At 37.6% G+C, this 24,182-nt stretch overlaps 1 protein-coding gene across 9 annotated transcripts in view; it reads right to left on the reverse strand.

Moving 5' to 3' along the window:
• Positions 1 to 4,408: 4,408 nt before the first annotated feature.
• SWT1 (SWT1 RNA endoribonuclease homolog) overlaps positions 4,409 to 24,182 on the reverse strand; it is a 94,906-nt gene continuing 75,132 nt past the window's right edge. For 5 of the 9 annotated variants that reach the window (XM_072830888.1, XM_072830884.1, XM_072830889.1 and 2 more), the window contains 3 exons: positions 21,627 to 21,693; positions 17,503 to 17,567; positions 4,409 to 5,399 (listed from right to left, as the gene is read on the reverse strand). In XM_072830888.1, coding sequence (XP_072686989.1) covers positions 5,270 to 5,399; positions 17,503 to 17,567; positions 21,627 to 21,693 — 262 coding nt within the window. In that variant the 3' untranslated portion in view covers positions 4,409 to 5,269. Of the gene's footprint in view, positions 5,400 to 7,270; positions 7,445 to 16,176; positions 16,423 to 17,498; positions 17,568 to 21,626; positions 21,694 to 24,182 lie in introns of those variants that run through there. The other 4 variants (XR_012033100.1, XM_072830887.1, XR_012033102.1 and 1 more) reach the window with 4 other exon arrangements.

Consider the following 24,182-nt stretch of genomic DNA (forward strand, 5'->3'; position numbering starts at 1 on the left):
TAAGATCAAGCCACACATTTCATCCTGTAAACAGGAGACCTATTAAATAAGTTAAATTGTCCATGAGAAAGGAAGATACCTTTCCATCTGCAACAACATGGATGGGTCTTGAGCCCATTAAGCTAAGCAACATAAAGACAAGTACTGTATGAAGACTACTTATATTCAAGCTAAAGAAGTTAAAGATGTAAAAAAAACAAACAGTAAAATGATCGTACCCAAAGGGTTGGAGTGGGAGTGGGTAAGAGTGGTGGTGTTTAAGGGTACAGACTTGTAATGAGTAATAAACCTGAGATCTAATGTGCAGTATGATGAATATAGATAATGTTATGCTGGTTATGTAATGTACATACCACTCCATGGTAGTCCTGTTGCAATACAGAATGCATCAAAGTAAGCTACACACCTTAAGCTTACAGTGTTACATGTAACATTCTTTTTTTTTTTTAAGATTATTTATTTATTTATTCATGAGAGACACAGAGAGAGAGAGAGGCAGAGACACAGGCAGAGGGAGAAGCAGGCTCCATGCAGGGAGCCCAATGTGGGACTCGATCCCAGGTCTCCAGGATCACACCCTGGGCTGAAGGTGGCACTAAACTGCTGAGCCACCTGGGCTGCCCCTCATTTTTTTTTAAAAGCTAGGAAATAGTGGAATCATCTGTAGGTTGAAAGGAATTATTTGAAGCACCAGTTTCTTTTATAATAAAACCAGAAGGTTCTCAGTTGTGAAATGATGCACTGAGCAACAAGTACTAGCCCAATGGCCAACAGAATACTTAAACTTCACTGTTAATAGGTCCATGCCTTCCTGAATGTTGAATAAGAGTGAGAAGTAAAAGCTCAGTTAAGAATATAATGTATAGGGTTAATACCTTGTGGAACTTTAGGAATCTAAAAAAGGCATATGTCTGAATAAGATGGCGACACATTTGCTCAAAGTGAGGAATTTTAGCGTGGGAAAAAGACGCACACAGTACCAAACTTGGATGAAAGAAAGAAAGACTTGAGGGGATGACAAGATGAACTGAAATAGCAAGAATGAAAAGTAGCTGTTTGAAAAGTTGAAAGGCACCTACCAAATGTAACTAGTCCAATAACAGTAGGGCCAGCTATCCATTAAGGCTCTTCCCAGTTCAACAGATCGAAACCTTAAAATTCTTAAAAATTGAAGGAGGAACCTCCTCCTGCATTAAGCAAGTGTTTTCTCTATCCTAAAGATGGTATCAGATCTTTAAAGGTATAGGCTTGAAGAAAAATGCCCAATAAGTGATTGGTACCTGGAATGCAAATAAAAAAAAAAAATTTAAATGGGCAAAAGATCTGAAAAGATGTATTTCTCTTACCAAAGAAAATAAATGGATTCCTATAAGCACGTAAGAAGATGCTTACTATCATAAATCATTAGGAAAATATAAAGAGTAAGATAACATAACCTATTAAAACTATAAAATTCTGGTTAGAGTGCAGATCAACAAACTCAGATTGCTGGAGAAGTCACAAAATTGTAAGGTCACTTTAGAAAACTGGTAATTTCTGACAAATCCCCTGTGACACAGTTATCACTTTCCTGGGTATTGATCCAGGTTAAATGAAAACCTGTTCACACAAACCTGTAGGTGAAGAGAGAGCAGCTTTTATTCAGTCACCAAAAATAAGTCAACTCAGCCTTCCAACTGGTAAATAGATACATCATTGGTGCAGCCATACAATGGAGTACTACTTAGGAATAAAAAGGATGAAGTGCTGATTAAAAACAACATGTATGGATCTCAGAAGTAGTGTTCAGTGAAAAACCAGCCTCAAGGCTCCATTTAAATTGCATTCTGGGAAAAAAAAAAAAAAAAAAACCGGGATAGCAGACACATCAGTGGCTTACTGAGATGGAGATGGGAGTTGACTACTAAGAAGCATGAGAATTGCGGAGCACTGGAATTCATATCTTGGTCATGCAGGTGATTATGGGATTGTACTTCGACAAAACTCAAAACTGTACACTTAAAAAGTTTTAAGATTTTGAGAAGCTGGAGGAGGAGCAGAGGGAGGGGCAGACTCCTTGCTGAGCATGGAGCCCAACTCAGGGCTCAATCCCAGGACCCTGAGATCATGACCAGAGCCAAAACCAAGAGTCCATCTATTAACTGACTAAACCACCCAGGTGCCCCAAAAGGTACCCAAACCTTTAAAGGAAAAGGCTCTAAAAGACTAGGACATACTTCTATTTTATCGCTGCTGGAAATCCCAGCAAGGAACCATTGATTCCCACTGGCCTTGCAAGGATTATAGAGCTAATGTGTAGCCCATAACCATGAGTCTACGGTAGACTTGGCAAGGTTTAGCCATCCTAAAGAACAGGATGTCGACATCAGTTTGTAGTTGGGGGCACTGAGCCAAACTACTAGCGGAGATTCCAGTGTGCTCGTAACTATTCAAGTTCACGAGGCTATTTTCACTGGAGTGGGTTTTATTGGTAAAATAGCCAAAGAGCATCAACCAAGAGGCCGATTGGCCTGTTCGTCCAGTCTAAATCAAAAGGGCTTTGGGTGGCATCATTTCCTGAGTGGAAGATGTGTTTGACTCCATGAGAGATCCTCCCTCTTAAGAAGTAAGTTCATCCTGATTCATAGGATGAAAAAGGATGCTTGAAAAGGGCTGTTAGGACGCCTGGGTGGCTCAGCGGTTGAGTGTGTGCTTTCGGCTCAGGGCGAAATCGGCGTGATCCCAAGACTCAGAATCGAGTCCCATATAAGGTGGTTGCATGGAGTCTCCTCCCTCTGCCTATGTCTCTGCCTCTCTCCGTGTCTCTCATGAATAAATAAAAATCTTAAAAAAAAAAAAAAAAAAAAAAAAGGCTGCTACAGAAGGGTGGGCTAGGGGGAGTTGTCAAAAAGTATGAGCAAAGTGACCTAAGCTCTGAAGGTAGATCAAGACACCACCTAAGGAAATCTGGGTCAACCATGGAAAGGTGAATAGATTTCTGTTCTCCCTCAAGGTGATGGTCAAAAGATAAAGGACTCGAGCTTCAGGTTCCTCTCAGGTGACAAAGAACACAACAGGAAGGTGAAAGTGACCATCTGTGAAGTATGATCTGCAGTCCCACTGCCCGCTACAGGGCCTAACAAGATTCCAGTGGGCACAACACCCCAATTGTTAAGCCAGTGTTCCCTTGGCCCAGAATGCTGGAATTGCTGGGGTGGCTACACCCAAAGGATCCTACCTAATGCTCTCAGGAAGGAAGTAGATTATATTTTTTAAAAGTAAATTGGAAAAGGCTAGTATAAAATGGCGCCAGAGATTTTACTGGAATAATCCTCATGGATGCCCCTCATGAAGTTATCACTGACTTCTCACCAAGGCAAGGCCAAGGGCATTATGTGTTGAGAGCCCTTGCCCTGTGTGACTTTCCTCATCTGTCCCTATTGGCACGCTTATGATGGCTTCTACCCAAAATGCAAAGCCATACATTCTGAAGAATGAAGATTTTAGAATTGTAAGTTCCTCCCCTAAGGATCTAATAATTCTATCAAAACAAATGTTTGTTTTGTAAGGTGTAGCGTATGATCCTTATGTCAGCTGAGTTCTCTCAATCCAGAGGGGGAATCCAGAAAAGAAGGGGGAGGGAATCCTCAACTCCTGAATTATACTATTAGAAAAGTATAAGATTCACTGGTAGTGTTATGCTATATGTTGGCAAATTGAACTCCAATTAAAAAAATATATAAGATTAAATTAAAACTTAAGAAAGCAACAAAAAGAAACCTGACACTTCAAAGAAACAAAGACTAAACATGTTTAAAAGAATGTTTCTAAATCAAAACAAAAAATAAGACTAGGAAACCAAAAGAAAAACATCTTCACATATCAGTAAAATGAAAAAAAAAAAAAAAGATTGAAAGAACTGACAAGTTAATGTACAAAGTAAAAGATACACAAACTAAGATAAAATCTGTGTAAGGGTAAAATATGTGAAAGTGTGGCCGGTGACTGAGTGAAATTTCCTAAAAATCACAACCTACATTGAAAAGACATAAGTAGGAAGAGGAGAGGGAGGTAACAAAGCAGAACCAAAACCTAGTAACAACAACCAGAAGCAGCTGAGGGATAAAGATCTGAAAAAACTATTGGGGTGGGGTGGGGGTGGGGTGGTGGGGTGAAGTGGAGGGACAGACTTTTTGCAGAGAGCAGAGATCCTCTGGAAGCTGCTCCCTTGGGGCTCACACCCCTGATGTCACTTGAATCCCAGGTAGAGATGCGGCTTCCTATGCAAAACCTAAAGCTCAGCGGGCCCTGCACAGATTGACACTGAGAATCCTGAATAGATTTTCTTTTATTGCAGAGGGTTGCTTTTATCATCATGCCTTGTACACAGTTCAGAAACACATTTGGAAGTAAAATGAAAAGCACAATCTTAGTAAAAATAAAATTTATTGTTTTGTAAAAAATAAATTAACATCATAGATTAGCAAATTAGATTTAATCTAATGTATTAACAAAAGCATAATATACTCTAGTAAACAAGGATTTCCAACTTACTGTATAACTACATAGGAAGTCAAACATTTGGTTTAGCTAGGGGCAAACATGAGTCACTGCCACCTAATCCCATAAATCCATGCTGTTTCACATTTAAGGGAAAAATCAGTATAGAGGTCTCCCCTGCTCTTCCCTTTAGAAATGCATTGAAAAGTGACAAGCCCAGGGAAGAAGAGAAGAAACTATATAGCTAGTAGGTCAAAACTCTACTTACATTACCTTAGGAGAAGTGGAGGGGTATGTGTTACATTCACCAGGTCTACATGGAAGACAGTTTGATCACGAAACAGCCTAGGGTAAGATTTCATTTGTGGGGCACAGTGAGCATGGCCACGTCTTAATCCTTTCTTGAGGTTTGGAAGTGTCCCTGATCTTGTACCCATGTTGAGAGTTCAGAGAATGCTGCTGCCCCCAGGCCTTCCACAGATGCCAAAGTGGCTCCTACCCTAAGATGATTAAAAAGATGGCTCTCCTTTCCTTGGACTGGCTCAGTGTCAGGAGTAGAGGTAGGAAGATATCGTCAACTCCATGAGTTGATTCCACAGTTTATCCCACAATGGATGCATTAGGCTCTTTAGAACCTTAATGTGATTTTCAGCAATAGGCAATCACCTTCTTGCACCTATGAGGCATTTTTTTTTTTTCCCCAAGTGTCTTGGGTTTGACTTAAAAGGTTGAAAGCTACTCTGTTGTTGTTGAAGATAAATGCAATTCCTTTTAAGTTATAATTCAGCATTTAGGTCCTATAGTTGAGCATGTCTTCACACCATCCCCTGTTTTTGGCTTCCATATAAACAGATGCATTACACTGCTGCATAGAATATTCCATCTCAACCAGTTGGCGGCATCCAATGGTTAACTTTTCCCTAGGGGATAAAGAAATTTTAAATCACGTAAGACAGCTAGTCAGATAAATGAAAAAAATCTCAACAGGATAATACTGGGACTGGGATTTGAAATACATTCTTTGATAGTTGACAGTTATAGTTTCTTAGACTAAACAATATTGGGATATAAGCACTTAGCACAGATTCTCAGTCAATGCGGAGATCTTGGTGCAATTCCAAGAATCCAGGAATGAGGGTTCCCATGGCAGACCTGCTGCAAAGAAGCAAAGCTGTATGCTTATAAAAGTTTGTATGGTTGGGACGTCTGGTTGGCTCAGCGGTTGAGCGCCTGCCTTTGATCCAGGGTGTGATCCTGGAGACCCGGGATCGAGTCCTGCATCGGGCTCCCTGCCTGGAGCCTGCTTCTCCCTCTGCCTGTGTCTCTGCTTCTCTCTCTCTCTCTCTCTTTCTGTGTGTCTCTCATGAATAAATAAAATCTTAAAAAAAAAAAGTTTGTATGGTCTCCAAGGGCTTCTCCCAGCAGGAGATGGGCCGATGGTATAGTGCTCAAATCCAAAGGGCAAGCAATGCTGTAGCCTACATCACATATTTATGTTTTAACTGAAGAACAGGTAGCCTGGAGCATACTAAGAGAATGCACCTCCTGACAGAAGCAGATAAACAGAGAAGAGATGAGAAGTTGACAGCTCCAACTCTTAAAACTGCTAAATTAACAAATGAAAACTACTAGCTAAGTACTCTTGAGCCAGAAGTAGGGGCAGGGAGTGATGCTTATTACATGCTAGGCCTACTCAGAGTTTTACCTAAGACTAAGCCTACAAAGCTGACTTGGGTCTACAAACTGGGGGATCTGTGAGTCATCAAAGCACCAACCCATCATATCTGGTGTCGAGAGTCCATACTTCATGGAAACCTATTTAAATCTACTGGGAGATGGTTTATATAAACTCACGAAGAACAGCCAGCAACTAGGGAAGCATCTGGCACATTAGGTGTTTGAGAAATGGCAGGTTTTTAAATATAAATTACACTGTTATGACTTTCTTGGCTTCTAAGAAGCTCTGGGCCATCTCCACGGTGTTGGGGGTGGACTACTAGCCACGGCTCTTCACTGCCTCCCCTGCCACCCTTTGGAACGCAGGGATTAGGATGAGAGTAGTAGTGACAGCAAAAGGAAATACACCATATTTTCAGTGGCCTCACTTCCTCAAGTGTGTGGTTTCTCAAATCTGACTTTTGGTTTTGTGTTACTCTAGTCCAGTCTCCCATATTTACAGGGCTTAAAATTAGTGTTATGTTGCCATCAATTCTTCATAACTACTCAGAAAATTATCTGGAAGATCCTAAGAGATCCCAAAATAGGAGAGAAACTGTAAAAATAATCATCCATTGTTGATTTTCTTCTTGTAACCTAGGAAAAATTTTAGAAAAACTGCATCAAATTTTCTCATAACTTATCTGACATAACATAAATACGTTTTCTCATAAGTTTACAAAGGAAACAAAAAGGGTTGATCCATTCCTGCTCTGCCTAATTTATTCCACATGTGAAAGGAAAAAAAGAAAAACAAAACTCCTTCAGTAACTAGACTTTGAATCTATTTCTGGGTCTGGTCGTCTTCTTTCTCCCCCTCTCAGTTAGGAGGTGAGCTCTGTCTCAGCTTTTCATCCTACTGGCATCTGGTTTCTTCATCCGTGTGAGTCAGCATTCTCACAGTGGATTATCACCTACAGACGCTCTCTCCAGCAAGTTCTTATTGCTGACTGGGGAAAGTATTGCATGTCTCCATCGTGTATGTTTGGTCTCTACTACATCATGACAGGAATTCTTAACTTCCTTTTCCCCAGGGCTTATCTGTAGTGTGACAGAAGGGTAGATGTGGGGGCACCTTAACGCCTTTGCATGCCATTCTGCAGCATCCCTAGTGAGCCATATCATGTTGGTTTTCACCAGGTTGTGAGAACACCCACAACTGTGAGACGTAGCCCATTTCCTATCAATTTCTAGAAAGTTCTTCCTTTATATTGGGCCTTTTAAAAAAACTCCATTTGCTGACATGAGCCTAAATAAAAAAAAGAAAAAAAAAGAAAAAGTCATCATCTAATAGTACAAATATTTTGTGTCTCTTACAGTGATCCTATTTCTCTTTTGCAAACTAAACAATCCCAACTTCAGATCTGTTCTGGAACAGAGCTCAAGACTGGAGGTTGCTTCTAGTTCTGTAATTCTATGTTGCTCGTGAGAAACTGCCAGTTTCTCTATATTGTCCTATCATGGGGACACCAGGGTGGCTCAGTACGTTAAGTGTCTGACACTGGCTCAGGTCATGATCCTGGGGTCCTGGAATTAAGCCCTAAATTGGGCTTTCTGCTCAGCAGGGAGTCTGGTTCTCCCTCTCCCTCCGCCCCTCCCCCTGCTCGTGCACTCTCTCTCTCAACTAAACATCTTTTTATTTTTATTATTTTTTTAAGATTTTATTTATTTATTCATGACAGACACAGAGAGGGAGAGGCAGAGACATAGGCAGAGAGAGAAGCAAGCTCCATACAGGAAGCCTGATGTGGGACTCGATCCCAGGACTCCAGGATCACACCCTGAGCCGAAAGCAGACCCTCAACCACTGAGCCACCCAGGCATCCCAAGGAAAATCTTCTAAAAATAAAAAGTAAATAAATAAATTGTCCTATCATGGGTATCAAACTCACTTTGACCAAATCTCAGGTCAAAATAAACTGGAAATTTGATCAAATCAATTAAAAAATAATTTTAGTGGTTATTTGATTCATTTCCATGGCTAATTTTGTCAAAATGACACAGCAGTAGTGAAATTAAGTGATCTAATTACAATATTTTTTTAAAGATTTATTTATTCATTCATTCATTCATTCATGATAGACATAGAGAGGGAGAGAGAGAGAGGCTGAGACACAAGCAGAGGGAGAAGGAAGCCAAGCTCCATGTCAGGAGCCTGACATGGGACTTGATCCCAGGACTCCAGGATCACGCCCTGGGCCAAAGGCAGGTGCCAAACCACTGAGCCACCCAGGGATCCCCTAATTACAATATTTGATGCAGTTTTTCCAAAATTCTTTCTAGGTACAAGAAGAAAGTCTACAATAGATATTTGTTTTACAATTCTCTGAACTTTTCTATTTGCAGTATCTTAGATGAAAGAAAAATGGAATACAATGCTAATATAAAAACAGCATATAATAGCTAACATAATATTCAATGGCAAAAGACTAAAAGCTTTCCCCCTAAAATCAGGAACGAAACAAAGATGCCCATATTCAACCACTTCTAGTCAACACTGTACTGGAAATTCTAGTCAGAGCAACTAGGCATAAAAAACAAATAAGCATACAAATTATAAACAAAGAAGTAAAATTATCTCTATTTATAGATCCTAAAGAATCCACAAAATACCTGTTAGGATAAACTAATTCAATAAAGTTGCAAAATAAAAGATTAACACACAAAAAATCAATTGCCATTTTTTTAAAAGATTTATTTATTTATTTTATTGAGAGAGCAAGTGGGAGATGGAGAGAGAGAATCTCAAGCAGACTGTGTTGAGTTCAGAGCCCCATGCAGGGCTCAATCTCATGACCCTGAGATCATGACCTGAGCCAAAACCAAGAGTCAGATGCCTAACCGACTGAGCTACCCTAGGCACCCCAATTCCATTTCTACACGCTAGAAATGAACAGTTAGAAAAGGAAATGAAAAAAACAATTCTATTGTAAATGGAATTGAAATGAAAAAGATTAAAATACTTAAAAATAAGTCTAACTGAAGAGGCACAAGACTTGTACACTAAAAACCACAAAACATTGCCAAAAGAAATTAAAGACCTAAATTAGTGGCATACCATAATACTCCCCGAAGCAATCTACACAGTCAATGCAATCCCTATCAATGTTCCAACAATCTGTTTTACAAAAACTGATCCTAATATTCACATTGAATTGCAAGGGACCCCAAATAGTCAAATCTTGAAAAAGAAAAATAATGTTTAGAAGACTCACACTTCCCAATTTTGAAAACTCAAAATACAAAGCAACTTTAATCAAAACAGTGGTAACGGCATACAGACATACAGACCAATGGAACAAAGTTAAAGTCCAGAAATATATCTCACATACCTGGGTGACTGATTTTCAACAAGGGTGCCAAGACCATTCAAAGGGAAAAAAATAGTCTCTTCAACATTTGATGCTAGGACAACTTGATACCCACATGCAAATGAATGAAGTCAGACCCCTACCTCACATCATATACAAAAATTAACTCAAAAATTCATCAATGGGGCAGCCCAGGTGGCTCAGCGGTTTAGTGCTGCCTTCAGTCCAGGGCATGATCCTGGGGACCCGGGATAGAGTCCCACGTTGGGCTCCCTACATGGAGCCTGCTTCTCCCTCTCCCTGTGTGTCTCTCATGGATAAATAAAATCTTTTTTTAAAAAATGCATCAATGACCTAACCATAAGAGCTAAAACTATGAAATTCTAAGAAAAAAAAAAAAAACACTGGGGTAAATCTTCATGACCTTAGTTTTGGCAATGCACACAGATATGATGCCAAAAGCCCAAGCAATACAAGAAAAACACATAAATTGGACTTCATCAAAATAAAAAACTTGTGGCAAAGGATGCTATCAAAAAAAGTGAAAAGACAATGTACAGAGAGAAAATATTTGCTATATCTGATAGGGTCTAATACCCAGAACATGTAACATGTCAAGCTGCCAGGTGCCAAGGTGGTTAATAAGGACAACAAGCCAAACTGAAAGTAAAATCAACTGTTTCATTTGCTGCAACACTGAAAACGAGAGACAAAATTAAAGGTGTCAGTTCCCCAGTGGTCCATTTTCCCTTATAGAATGGCACTGAGTTAGGGCCACATGATACATAGTGTAGACAGGGGACATCATCTCATTGCTGAGGATCCCTTTTCATGGACCCAGGGGAGGAAGGGGTGCGGGTCTTGGTGCATTCAGACTGCTGTAACAAAATACCACAGGCTGGGTGGCTTATAAACAACAGAAATTTATTTCTCACAGTTCTGGAGGCTGGAAGTCCAAGAGCAAGGCACTATCATAGTCACATTCTGGTGAGAGCCCTCTTTCATAAAAGCATTAATCCCATTCATGAGTGCTCTACCTTCATGACCTAATCACCTCCCAAAGGCCCCACCTTCTAAGACTGTTGAATTGGGCAACAGGATTTCAGTATATGAATCTGGGAGGGACACAAACATTCAGAACATAGCAAAGGGAAAGAGCTAGGAGTAGAAAAGCATTGGTTCAGAGTGGAGAAAAATACCTTGGCCAAGTCCTCCAAGGAATTCTCAGCAGAAGTGCCTGAGAGGTGCCCTCAGCCAAAGTCCCCAATAAGGAGGCCACCAAATGGAGTTGCCTGGGCTAGGAATGCAGATATGCACGTAAGCTCAGGGCCAAGGGACCTAAGCATTGTCTGCAACTCCCTCCAGAAGAGTGCAACACACTGGCTGTGTACCAAATCTGGCATGCGGAAGGCAGCTTTCCCTGGTGGAGTGCCAGATAAAGCCTTATAACTGCCTACGGTCAGGCCTGAAAGATCACACATAGGATTTTGGCCTCAAGCCACATTCCTCATAAAGACTTATTATAATTCAACAACAGTAAGAAAACAACCCACTAAAAAGTGGGCAAAGGATTTGGGGACACATTTCTCCAAAGAAGACAAAGAGCCAATAACCACATGGAAAGACGCTCAACATCATTAGTACTTAGGGGAATACAAATCAAAATCACAACGAGATCACCCTTCACACTCATTTGGACAGCTATCATCCAAAAAAAAAAAAAAGGTAACAAATTTTGTCAAGGATGCAGAAAAACTGGAACTCTCATCTCTTGTTGGTGGGAAGGTAAAACAGTGCAGCTGCTGTGGAAAAAGTCAGTAACTCCTGAAAAGTTAAACACAGAATTCCACTCTTAAGTATATACCCCACCCCCAAATTTGAAAGAATTGGAAGAATTCAAATACTTGCACACAAATAGCAACACTATTCACAATAGCCAAAAAGTGAAAAAAATCCAAATGTCCATCAACAGATGAGTGGATAAACAGAATGTGGGCTATCCGCACAATGGAGTATCATTCGGCCATAAAAGGAGTGAAGTATCAGGGAAGCTGGGTGGCTCAGTGGTTGAGCATCTGCCTTCAGCTCAGGGGTGATCCTGGGGTCCTGGGATCGAGTCCCACATCAGGCTCCCTACATGGAGCCTGCTTCTCCCTCTGCCTAGGTCTCTGCCTCTCTCTCTGTGTCTCTCACGAATAAATAAATAAAATCTTAAAAAAAAAAAAAAAAGAGTGAGGTACTCACACATGCTCCAATGTAGGTGAACCTCAAAAATATCATGCTAAGTGAAAGAAACCAGATACAAAAGGTCATGTGTTGTAGGATTCTATTTATAAGACACATTCAAAATAGATAAATCCATAGAGAGAAAGCAGATGAGCGGTTGCCAGGGTCTGGGGGAAGGGAAGAACCCAGACTGCTTACGGAGCCTCGAACTTCTCTCTGGGGTGATGGGAATGTCTTAGGCCTGGAGAGAGATGTGATTGCACAGGGGAGTGAATGCACTAGATGCCCCTGAACTGAACACTTTAAAATGGTTAATTCTGTTATGTGAATTTTACCTCAATTAGAAAAAACAGTGTATATGTTTATTTTATACTATCTTCTGTTAGTAAATTCAGACCACGTAAGTAATCATCTTCCTCACCCTTCCCCAAAGTGGTCAGCTGTATGCAAGTTAAATCCTTCTTCTCTTTTCACCTCCGTGCTCTGCCACCTTTCATTTGGTGCATCTGGCCCTGTGTCTAGGAGGAGCCACTGAAACCAAAAGAACCTCTCTCTTTTGGCAGCTTATCTGAAAACCATGAGCTGTGGAGCACACCTGCGGTGAATATGAGCGCTACTGATCACGGTGGAGACAGCAAATAATTTCAAAACAAACCACAGAGTAACAAAAATAAAAGCTCCGACCAGATGCCTGCTAAGCAGCAATCACTATTTTTCTATGCATTCAAGGTATTAGATACATGTCATTCATCTTCAAAATCATCCTTTTAGGTATAAGAGAGAGCTTATTAGTTAATATCACAGTTCAAACCTGCAAAATAAGTGGCAAGACAAAGAAGAAAATAACAGGTACGACTGCCTTAACTCTGACTATTCAACTTTGACCCCAGTACCACCTCCACAAAAAAACTCCTCCCAACTAGTGCAATAGTAAAGTCAAAATAATTTTAGACATTTGATTGGAACCATCCTGCAAGAGACTCTGCCCGCCAAGTTATCCAGTGAGTTTCCAATACCTTCAAAGATATGGCCAAGTTTTGGGTGCCTGGGTGGCTCCATTGGTAAGGGTCCAACTCAAAATATTGGCCAGGGATGACAGACATTATATATTTTAATTTTAATTCCAGTTAGTTAACATACAATGTAATATTAGTTTCAGGGGCACAATACAGTGATTCAGCACCTCCATACAATACCTGGTGCTCATCACAAGTGTACTCCTTCATCCCCATCACATATTTAACCCATCCTCCCAGCCACCTCCCCTCTGGTAATCATCAGTTTGTTCTCTAGAGTTAAAAGTCTGTTTCTTGATTTGTCTTTTTCCCTTTGCTCATTTGTTTTGTTTCTTAATTTCCACATATGAGTGAAAGCATATGGTATTTGTCTTGGACTTACTTCACTCGACATTATACTGTCTAGTTCCATCATTGCAAACGACAAGATTTCATTCTTTTTGATGGCTGGGTAATATTCCATTGCATATATATATACCACAATTTCTTTTTTTTAAGATTTTGTTTATTTGTTCATGAGATACAGAGAGAGAGGCAGAGACATAGGCAGAAGGAAAAGCAGGCTCCCTGCAGGGAGCCTGATGCAGGACTCGATCCCTGGACCCAGGATACATTGTGCCGAAGGCAGACTCTCAACCGCTGAGCCACCCAGGCGTCCCATAATTTCTTTATCCATTCATCCATCAATGAACACCGAGGCTGCTTCCCTATCTTGGCTATTGTAATAATGCTGCAATAACCACAGAGATGCATGTATCCCTCCTCTGAATTAGTGTCCTTGTATTCTTTGGGTAAATACTCAATAGTGAGATTACTGGATCATAGGGTAGTTCTACTTTTAACATTTTGAGGAAACTTCATACCATTTTCCATAGTGGCTGAACCAGTTTCCATTCCCACTAACCGTGCATGAGTGTTGCTTTTTCTCTACATCCTCGCCAACATCTGATTTGTTTCTTGTATTTTTGATTTTAGACATTCTGACAAGTGTGAAATGGTATCTCATAGTTTTGATTTGCACTTCCTTGAGTGATGGTGAGCATCTTTTCATGTGTCTGATGGCCATCTGAATGTCTTCATTGGAGAAAGGTCTGTTCATGTCTCCTGCCCATTTTTTACTTGCATTATTTGGGGGATGCCTGGGTGGCTCAGCGGTTTAGCATGTGCCTTCAGCCCAGGGCATGGTCCTGAAGTCCTTCAAGTACCACATCGGGCTTCTTGCATGGAGCCTGCTTTTCTCCCTGTGACTGTGTTTCTGCCTCTGTGTGTGTGTGTGTGTCTCTCATGAATAAATAAATAAAAATCTTTTTAAAAATTTGGATTATTTGGTTTTGGGGTATTAAGTTTTATAAGTTCTTTATATACTTTGGATACTAATACTTTATCAATATGTCATTTGCAAATATCTTCTCCTCTTCAGTACACTGCTTTGTTAATTGTTTCTTTTGCTGTCAGAATCTTTTTATTTTGAAGTAGTCCCAATACTTTATTTTTGCTTTTGTTTCCCTTGCCTCAGGAGACATATCTACAGAAAAACATTGCTAAGGTCAGTGTCAGAGAAATTGCTGCCTGTGCTCTCTTCTAGGATTTTTATGGCTCCCTGTCTCACATTTAGGTCTTTAATCCATTTTGAATTTATTTTTATGTATGATGTAAGAAAGTGGTCCAGTTTTTCCAACACCATTTATTGGTAAGACTTTTCCCTACTGGACATTCTTTCCTGCTTTGTCGAAGAATAATTGACCATACAATTGTGGATTCATTTCTGGGTTTTCTATTCTGTTCCATTGATCTATGTGTCTGTTTCTGTGCAGTACCATACTGTTTTGATCACTAGAGCCTTGTAATAAAACTTGAAGTCTGAAACTGTGATTCCTTCAGCTATGCTTTTCTTTTTAAAGATTACTTTGGTTATTTGGGGTCTTTTGCAGTTCTATACAAATTTTGTTTGTTCCAATTCTGTGAAAAATGCTGCTGGTATTTTGATAGGGATTGTATTAAATGTGTAGATTGTTTTGGGTAATGTAGACATTTTAACAATATTTGTTCTTCTAATCCATGAGCATGGAATGTCTTTCCATTTCTTTGTGTCATCTTCAATTTCTTTCATGAATGTTTTACAGTTTTCAGCGTATAGGTCTTTCACCTCTTTGGTTAGGTTTATTCCTAGGTACCTTACAGTTTTTGGTGCAACTATAAATGGGATTTTTTTAAGGATTATTTTCTTAATTTCACTTTCTGTTGCTTCATAAGTGTATAGAAATGCAACAGACTGCTGTATATTGATTTTGTATCCTGTATTGAAATAATCATACAGTTCTTATCCTTTCTTCTCTTATTGTTGTGATGTATTAAGTTGACTTGCAAATACTGAACCACCCTCACAAGCCAGGAATAAATCTCATGTGATTGTGGTGAATGATTTTCTTAATGTATTACTGAATTTGACAGATGTTAATTAATTAATTAATTAATGGAGGGAACGGAGGGAGGGGGAGAGAGTGAGAGTTAGCAAGCAGGGATGAGGGAGGAGCAGAGGGAGAGGGGGAGAGAGAATCTCAAGCAGGCTCTACATCCAGCACAGAGCCCAAGGTGGGGCTTAATCTCAGGACCCTGAGATTGTGACTTGAGCAGAAATCAAGAGTTGGACACTTAACCAACTGAGCCACCCAGGCGCCCCAACCTCCAACAAATGTATTTTTGACACAAATCTCATGTACACAAACTTTTAAATGTGGCATATCAGTAAAGATCTATAATAAGAGTATAAGTGATGGACAGTCTGGAAGATTAAGGTAAAAAAAAATAATTTTTACCCCTAGCTACAACAGACTATGTATGTCCAATGGTTTTAGATTTTTTGGAAAACTTATTTTAACCTAATGAGTAATAGTAACATTTGTGTACAATTATCAATCCCTGTGTCTTGATATCAAATAAATTTATCAATCTAGAGTTTAACAGAAGTACCTTGACAGTTAACACTCACTGCATCTGCTCATAAAATTTTATAGTAATACAGAGATATGTGTAATTTAAAAATAGCAAATAAGCTGTGGTTTAGTGATAGAAGTGGCATATTATAAAGCAGTGAAACTACAGACATTTCTGCTATAGCACTTGTTTTGAACACATGAATCTGTTCCAACATCGCTGATATATTAAATAACAAATTGAGCATGATGCAAATTTCACATTTTCCTATATAAAATTTCAGCAGTAAGAACCACTAGATGAACAGAGAAAACTACCCAGCAGAACCAAGCTACTTAGGAATACACAAAACACACACATGCACATACTTTAAATATGTGTACCATTCACAATTGGTGTTGCAACTTTACATTCAATTTCAGATAACTTTCCTTCCACATCATCACATTAATCCACAACCTGCAACCCTTCCAAGTACCACCTCCACAAGCAAATTTCACCTCTTTTTCAATAAAAAGTGTCAGATTTATTGACACATTTACATATTTCTTAACCATTTAACACGTGTAAAACTGATGCTATTTTAATTTGGTTCCTACCTTCTTTTTAAATGTATGTCTTATTAAGTTTTTGAGTGATATGCCTCAGACCCATTTTTCCCAAGAGCCTTTTTCTTGCATGATTTTGCATAGCACAGGACTGACTGCAAACCAACTGCTGCTCCATGCCTCAAAATGAATCTTGACGTGGAGTCAAAAAAAGAATGGTGAGAAGGGGGAGTATGAGACTGGAGGGCAACACTGACAACATTAAGTGGGTTTTGTTCCTCATGAATTTGTTTGCCTGGGCTCAGGATTAGCAGGCTTCACACACACCCTGTATATTAAAGAATCATATTTATACTGCTTCTTCTTTCTTGTTACATATGAATACTATAAACTATTTTTTAAAAGAAAATATATGATGCTATTAAGTACAGGTGAAACTAGTCAACATTTTTATGGATACATATATTCATAAAGATGAGAATTATAAACACAAAATCTCTAAGGAGAGGATGGAAGGGAGAATATACATAGAGATGGGTAAAGGTCTATTTTGTCAACTGAATGGTAGGCATGAGTATTCTTTATACTAGTTTGTCTTCAAATTATGGTCTGGGGAAAATAAGAGGCTTTCAAGGGGTCTGTGAGGTCAAAAAGGTCAAAACTATTTTCATAATAAGACTAAGACACGATCTGCCTTTTGCATTCTCATTCTTGCAAGAACGTACAATAGTTTTCCAGTGATACATGACACGTGATTACTAAAACAAACTAAATTCAAAAGCAACTATCAGAACCCATTTGTCTACCATTACGCCAGGCTTTAAGAGATCTGCAAAAATGTAGGATCTCTTTTTGTTTGGGAAAAATTATTTTCATAATTATATGTTCCTTATCTTAACATGTAATTAGTTATTATTTTGAAATGAACATACATTTAATTCTAATTTCTAATATGGCAACTGTAGATAGATACAACCTACATAAACAAAAGGTCTTTGGGGTCTTCAACAATTTTGTAAAATATAAAGGAGTCTTGGGGCCACAAATTTAAGAATCACTTTAAACTTTATACCTGTCTTTATATATGCGTGTACACACACACACACACAACCACAGAGCTCTTTTGGTATGTATGAACTATTCCATATTAATAAAGGTGAAAAAATCATAGTGTAGTGAAGACATAAAAAGAATCCTTCACCAGCACACCAACTGGTGCTGTATACAGTAAAAACTTACAACAGCATTATCTATAATACAGATGGGACTTACCGATACTCGGACTGTGAAACACAATCATAAAGTTCCTGGGGAGTGAACTGGATATTTTTATTTACCTGAAAAGAATCAAGATGTGATTGTTAAGAATACATATGAAGTTAAATGCACACAAGTAGAATGACCCATACTCTGAAGGTGCAAAATGTCAAGTTTCTCATATTTGCATAAAAAGAACAATCACAAGTTCAGTGATCACAATGCTAGGCTAACACTAAATTGCATGTATAATTACTAGTCCTATTGTTACAACTTAATCTGTTCATAGAACCAGAAGAACTGATTAGGTTCCTGGGGTGAGTGGGAATCTCAACAAAAAAGACAATTACTTTGTAGATCAAGTGGAAAGAAAAAAAAATGTGTACTCCAGGAAACACTAAATTTTACTCCACTGGCTCTTATCAATAGATTCAGGCTTCAATTAGCCTAGAGTCTTAGAAGATTTCTAACGTACATATTCAGTATTTCTTTTCTTAAAAAAAAAAAAAAGAAAGCAAATGTTAAAAAGTTAAAATGACTATATTTAAAGGATTGGAGTAGATTTGGGGTCATAGAGGTAGACTATTTTAAAAGCAGAAGCAGCCACATCTTGTTTTTATCCTGAACATTATAAATAATTCAAGCTGAAAGAAAAACGTAAAGCATTCAACTCTAACAACATCTGAATACTATGGCTGACACTTCCAGAAATTATTACTGATGAACTTTCATTTTCATTTAAATACTAAGTTTATAAAGTCTTCAAGAAGGTCTATCTGTTTAGGAAAAAGTTTAGTTTACAGACATTTTCTAAAGAAATGTCTTTTTCAGACTATCAAGGTCTAAATTTTTAATATGTTTAAGGCCATAAATATCATAATTCAGAGATATAACTTAAAATAATACAATACTTAAAATAAATCCTCAATCACACAAAGACTAGTCATGGCACACATTTGGAGGACATGGTGATGGAATCCTGTATTTCTTGAGGTTTACTATTGATTTAGCTATATTCTACTTATGTACAGGGAAGAATCTGGATAATAAATTCTTTTTATCAGCTAACTCAACAAATAGCAACAAATATGTCCAGAATTTCTGAGTTAGTGATGGAAAACTAAATGAAACTATCTTCTGTTCAATCTACTTTAAAAAATATTTAGATAGCTGGTATACATTTTTTGGTGAAGAAATTACCATATTGTGTAGAAAATGTTTCCATTCACTAAAGATTAAAAATACATAGTTTTAATTTTTTTAAAGATTTATTTATTTTTTGAGAGAGCAAGAGAGAGAGAGAAAGAGAGTGCATGCATGTACCTGTGCAAGCAGGAAAAGAAGAGAGAGAATCTCAAGCAGACTCCATGCTAAGCACAGAACCCAACATGTGGCTTGATCTCCTGACCCTGAGGATCATGACCTGAGCCAAAACCAAGAGTCAGAGAGACACTCAACCAACTGAACCACATAGGCACCCCTATAATTTTTGAATACAATATTTTAAATATATAATCCTACATTTTTGTTTAAAATTAGGATTATAGGACAGCCCAGGTGGCTCAGTGGTTTACTGCCGCCTTCAGCCCAGGGCCTGATCCTGGGGACCCAGGATCGAGTCCCACATCGGGCTCCCCGCATGGAGCCTGCTTCTCCCTCTGCCTGTGTCTCTGCCTCTCTCTCTGTCAATCATGAATAAATAAATAAATAAAATTTAAAAATTAAAATTAGGATTATATATTTATATATGTTTAATGTTATTTAACTTGATAAAATATTTAATATTATATTTGATGACATACAAATTAGTATATAATTACAATTAATTTTTAGGTACTTTATAATTTTTATTAAAAGATCTAAAAATGTTTAAGATATATATTTAGACTGTCAACCAGTCCAATTCCTATTTCTTTATATGTTTTACTTTCATGTCAACAACACTGATAATTTTCGCTATTGCCCCAATATGCCAGGACCTATGATGTATCCAAACTTAAGGTCAGTAAATGCCAACAACCTTGCAAATGTTTGATCAAAGGATGAAGAAATAATTTGTTCTCTGTCAAACGTTAAGAAAAATTGGCTAAAGAAGTGGTCTTGAACCTGATGTGAATAAAAAATATGTCATATAAAATAGTTCCTTAAGCCTTTAGATTTTAAGAAGAAAAAAGTATCTAGATATAGCTTTACTTTTCCAAGCAATCATCCTCATACATTTGGACACTTAACCCAGATCACAGTTGAGGTATAAGGGAGCTGTGGCTGCAGATCACAGGAGATGACCAAAAAGTAGGCAGCTAATTTACTACTAATAAAGGCACTGCTAAACTGAGGCACAAATTCATGACACACATCACAGGGTCTAGCCTGAAAAAGCTCTTTTCATCATACTCATCAGTTTTGATACATTTTTAATTACTCATATTGGGACATTTTAAACTACACTGTTAAATATCATTTCTGTGCTCAAGCATATAATTTTAACTCCCAGGGAACAAATAGCTACAAGATGCCTCTGTCAGTAAACAGCAGTGTGACTACAGAATTGATTGTGGAATTGGTGTTCTCAATTTTTGTTGTGCTCCTTATAATGGATGCCAGGTACTAGAAATGGCTATATTATTTTTAATTCTTAAAAATTCAAGAACGAAAGGCAAAGGTTAAGCGTTAAAATAGCTAAACATCTGAAAGATTTGGATGGTCTCAAATGTGATGTTTATGATGTAAGAAATACCTCCTCCAAGTAGTAACTGTTCTGAGAGGGGAAAGTGCTGCTCAGAGAAAGGATTTTAAAAATCTGGGAATCAGATCCACAGAATCTTATACGTAATAAGTTAGACATTTTCTCCCAATACTCTCAGCAATAGAAAGCACTAAACTCAAAAAAGATCCGTGTCCCAGATTTTTCCAGGCTATGTGATTTTAAAGTTGTCCTACTGTTTCCACAAATATATTTTAATTGTTAGGATGATTCCATTTAAAATTCAAAAATATGATGAAATAATTATACAAATCATCCCCAAAGAAGAAATCCTTTTAATAAGCACATCATGTGGTTAGTACAGTGTTAAGGCTGATTTTCTAAAAAAGCACACATAAACACTATTCTTTACATAAAATAGGTTAACACTACTGAACACTTAACTGTGTCTGGTACTTCATATACATTAAGCTATTTTGTCTTTAAATAAAGGATTAGATCTATAATTTATCTACTAATATTCTTCCCATTTTACAGATAAAGAAACTGAGACAAAGAGAAATAAATTAACTCTTCTATGAGCACACAGTTAATATGGGGTAGAACTAACATTTTTGAAAGGTAGTTTGACCCCAGTCTGTGTTCTTAATGTAAGGTGTTACATACAAAGAGTTAAAAGAAGAGCAAACCAGAAATAAAAGTGAATATATTTTTAAAAGCTTCACTCCATAAGAAATGTGGGACCTGAATATATGTCACATTCCTTCCTTTGGAGTATTTAGAAACTTACACACACACACACACACACACACACTTGAAAAGAAAGAACATACAGGAACATGGGTGGAGAAACTGAAGATCAACAGAATACTCTCCCTGGATCAGCACTGATGAGGAAAGCTTGCAAGTTAAAGTCACAAAACACCAGAGCCTCACCACAGCTCAGCTGTCACACCAGGGTCTGTGCTATTGCTACGGAGGAAACGGAATTAGAACTTTCCTTTTCACTAATCGCTGGTTCTCAAACAGAGGTGGCTCTTTCTCCCTAGGAACCATCTGGGTCTGTAAGCTGAGTGGGGCAGCAGAATATTTTTGGTTGTCACAGTGACTCAGATATTGGGATTTAGTATGTGAGCAGCAGCGATGCCAAACACTCTGCAGCGTTCCACACACTGGAGAAACAGCACGTCTGGAAGGCCAACCACACCTCTAATGAGAAACAATTCTGTGCTGGAGAAGGTGTCTTAGTTTAGGACTCTAAGTTTTCATTTTATGAATGAAAGAAAAAGTTTAATATGTCTTTGACAAACTTCTGCGGGACTTATAGATTTAAAGCAAATGCCATTCTGATGGTTTTAGACCTCTATTATGTTTATTTATAGTAAAATTTGTTTATGGTGGAAATATGATAAACATTTAAAAATATTTCTCCTACCTCATACTTGATTAGGAAGTTATAGAGGGTCTCAACATCTTGATAATTACTGTTAGGGGCCAAAATCCTAAAAATAAAATAAAAACAAAAGAATGGGAATGAATGATTTAAAAAAAATAATAATACCTTGAACATATCCATACTGTGAGATCACTTATTGTATGATCAGTATAGTTCAACAGAGATCAATTTATTAAAATACTTTTGCTTATTTATACTGATACTTACATCACCATTTAGCCAACCGTAAGCATTCTTACAGGAAATTTACCTTTTGAGTTATAATAAAGCAGATTTCTCAAAAGGCAGATAGAAATGTGAGGTGTATTTACACTTCATACCTTTTAAAAGCAGCAGGTAATGCTTGAAGAGTTCCCACAGAATGTTCAACCAATCCCAGTGGACAACTGATTAAACTACCAGACACAAAAGAAATCCTAATAAAAGATTTCTAAATTCAAATAATATTGTTTGAACTATCAGCCTAGCATAGTATGAAAAAGCATGAGTAATCAGAGCATGTCAATCATTGAGAGTAACACTGAAAAAAGTAAAAAAAAAAAAGTAGCAATGGAAAGGAAGACAAAGGACATAAAAATATAAATATATAAATAACAAACATAAAAATACAAGTGGGAACAAGGAAAATATAAAAATAAAGAAGGAAATGGAAAAACATATTTCTCCATCTAGCAGTATAGAGTATTAATTTTTATTTTCTTATACCAAGAATTTTTGAGTCCTTTGAGGATGAATTTTTTTTTTTTTTTTAAGCTTTTGAAAAAAAGAAAAGGAAAGGTATTTTTACTTTGGTGTAGTGATGATAGCCATGCCTGCCTGTCTGGGTTTTCTAGCTGTGTGACCCGGGGTGAGTTCTGTGCCACTTATTTTCCTTTATCTGCTAAATGAGGATGGTAGTAGTCCTTACTTCACAAGATACTTATCAGAATCAAAGGAATTCCTTAAGTCTTTAGAACAGAGTCTGACCTACAGCCAAGCCAGCACTATATTCTCAATTATAAGAGTCACAATAACTATTATCATCTAATGGTTTCAAGTCACAGAATAACTGTACAATGATCTGAGAAATCAAGCCACCTCAATTCTTAAAATACAAGTGCTTTTTAATTCCAATGTCTCTAGGTCCTCACATCCTTGCCAATGCTTGACAGCTTCGGACTTTAGTTAACTGATCTCAATAACCTTAATTAGATCTTAAGCTATTTGGCTTTTATTAGACTTGTGGGAAAGCTTTTATAAATAATGTTTCAGGACACTGTCACATTTTTTAAGGGGTTTTACTCCTTGCAAGGAGACCCTTACAGAATACAAAAATCTGCACAAGAATACTAGTTTTATGGAAACATTTTTTTCTCCCAACAAGTAATTTTAGAATACAAATAATTTCCTAACAACAACAGAAAAGGTGGGGGGAGAGGGGAAGATTATACATTAGAATCCATAAATAATTCACTTAAAATGAAAATGAAGCAATTTAGGTAAGTTAAACTAATCTTTCTGAAAGGCAATGGAAAAAAATTGGGTGTCCTAATTGTGTAACCAAATGTAAACAGATTATCTGCAATGTGGAATAATATACATCTATTCATTTTTCTAGCTTTGGATTACTTCCATAAAAGAGGGTAAGGAAATTAGCTGTAACAAGATGTTTTATATTAAAGAGCCTTAATAAATTCCAAGCTAGTATCACAAAAGAAAGTTACTTTTCCAGAGAATAAAATTCACGTTTCTGGCCTGAAATAATTCACAGAAAAATTGGCTTTAGGTAAGTTAGTCATTTATCGACAGCAAAAAGTCATATCTAAAGTAAGAAATAAAAGAATTACATCATTCTAGTTTTCCAATTTTTCCAAAAATTTTAAACTCCCAACCTGGTTTTATTTATTTTTTAAACAATTTTACTGAGGTACATTTTACATACCATAAATTCACTCATTGTAACAACTCAATGATTTTTAGCAAGTTTACAGAGCGGTACAATGATCACCACAATCCAAAAGCATTTCCCTCAACTGAAACAGATTCCTATTGCCCATTTGCAGTCACTTTCTGTTCTCACCTCCAATCCCAGCTCCAGGCAACCACTAATCTACTTTCTGTCTCTATAGTGGACTACATTGTCAGCCTGTAAGTTCTTTCCCTCTTATCATCACAAAGCACACTTGTCACTATAAATAATATCACACCATATAATACAGAATCCAGTGGATGACTCAAAATCTAGTGGATAATAAGGTCTAAACCTCAGAATGTATCTGGTAAGTAAAAAAGCAAGATGCTTGGAGCATCCAAAAATGCCCAAGAGCAGAAACAAGAGACCCTTTATTCTCTCATTCAACAAATATTTGGGACCTACTATGAGGCAAGCACTGTTCCAGGCCCTTGGATACAGCAGTGAACAAAAGACAAAGATGCATGGTAGACCAAAGCATCATAATTCTAAACAACTTGTGAAAGAAGAAAAAAAAAAAAAAAAAAAAAAAACCTGACCAAGCACAGGAAGATAAGGGAGGAAAAAAATATCTCATTGTTACC

The sequence above is a fragment of the Canis lupus genome, chromosome 6 (genome assembly GCF_048164855.1).
Source record: "Canis lupus baileyi chromosome 6, mCanLup2.hap1, whole genome shotgun sequence".
Lineage (NCBI taxonomy): Eukaryota > Metazoa > Chordata > Mammalia > Carnivora > Canidae > Canis > Canis lupus.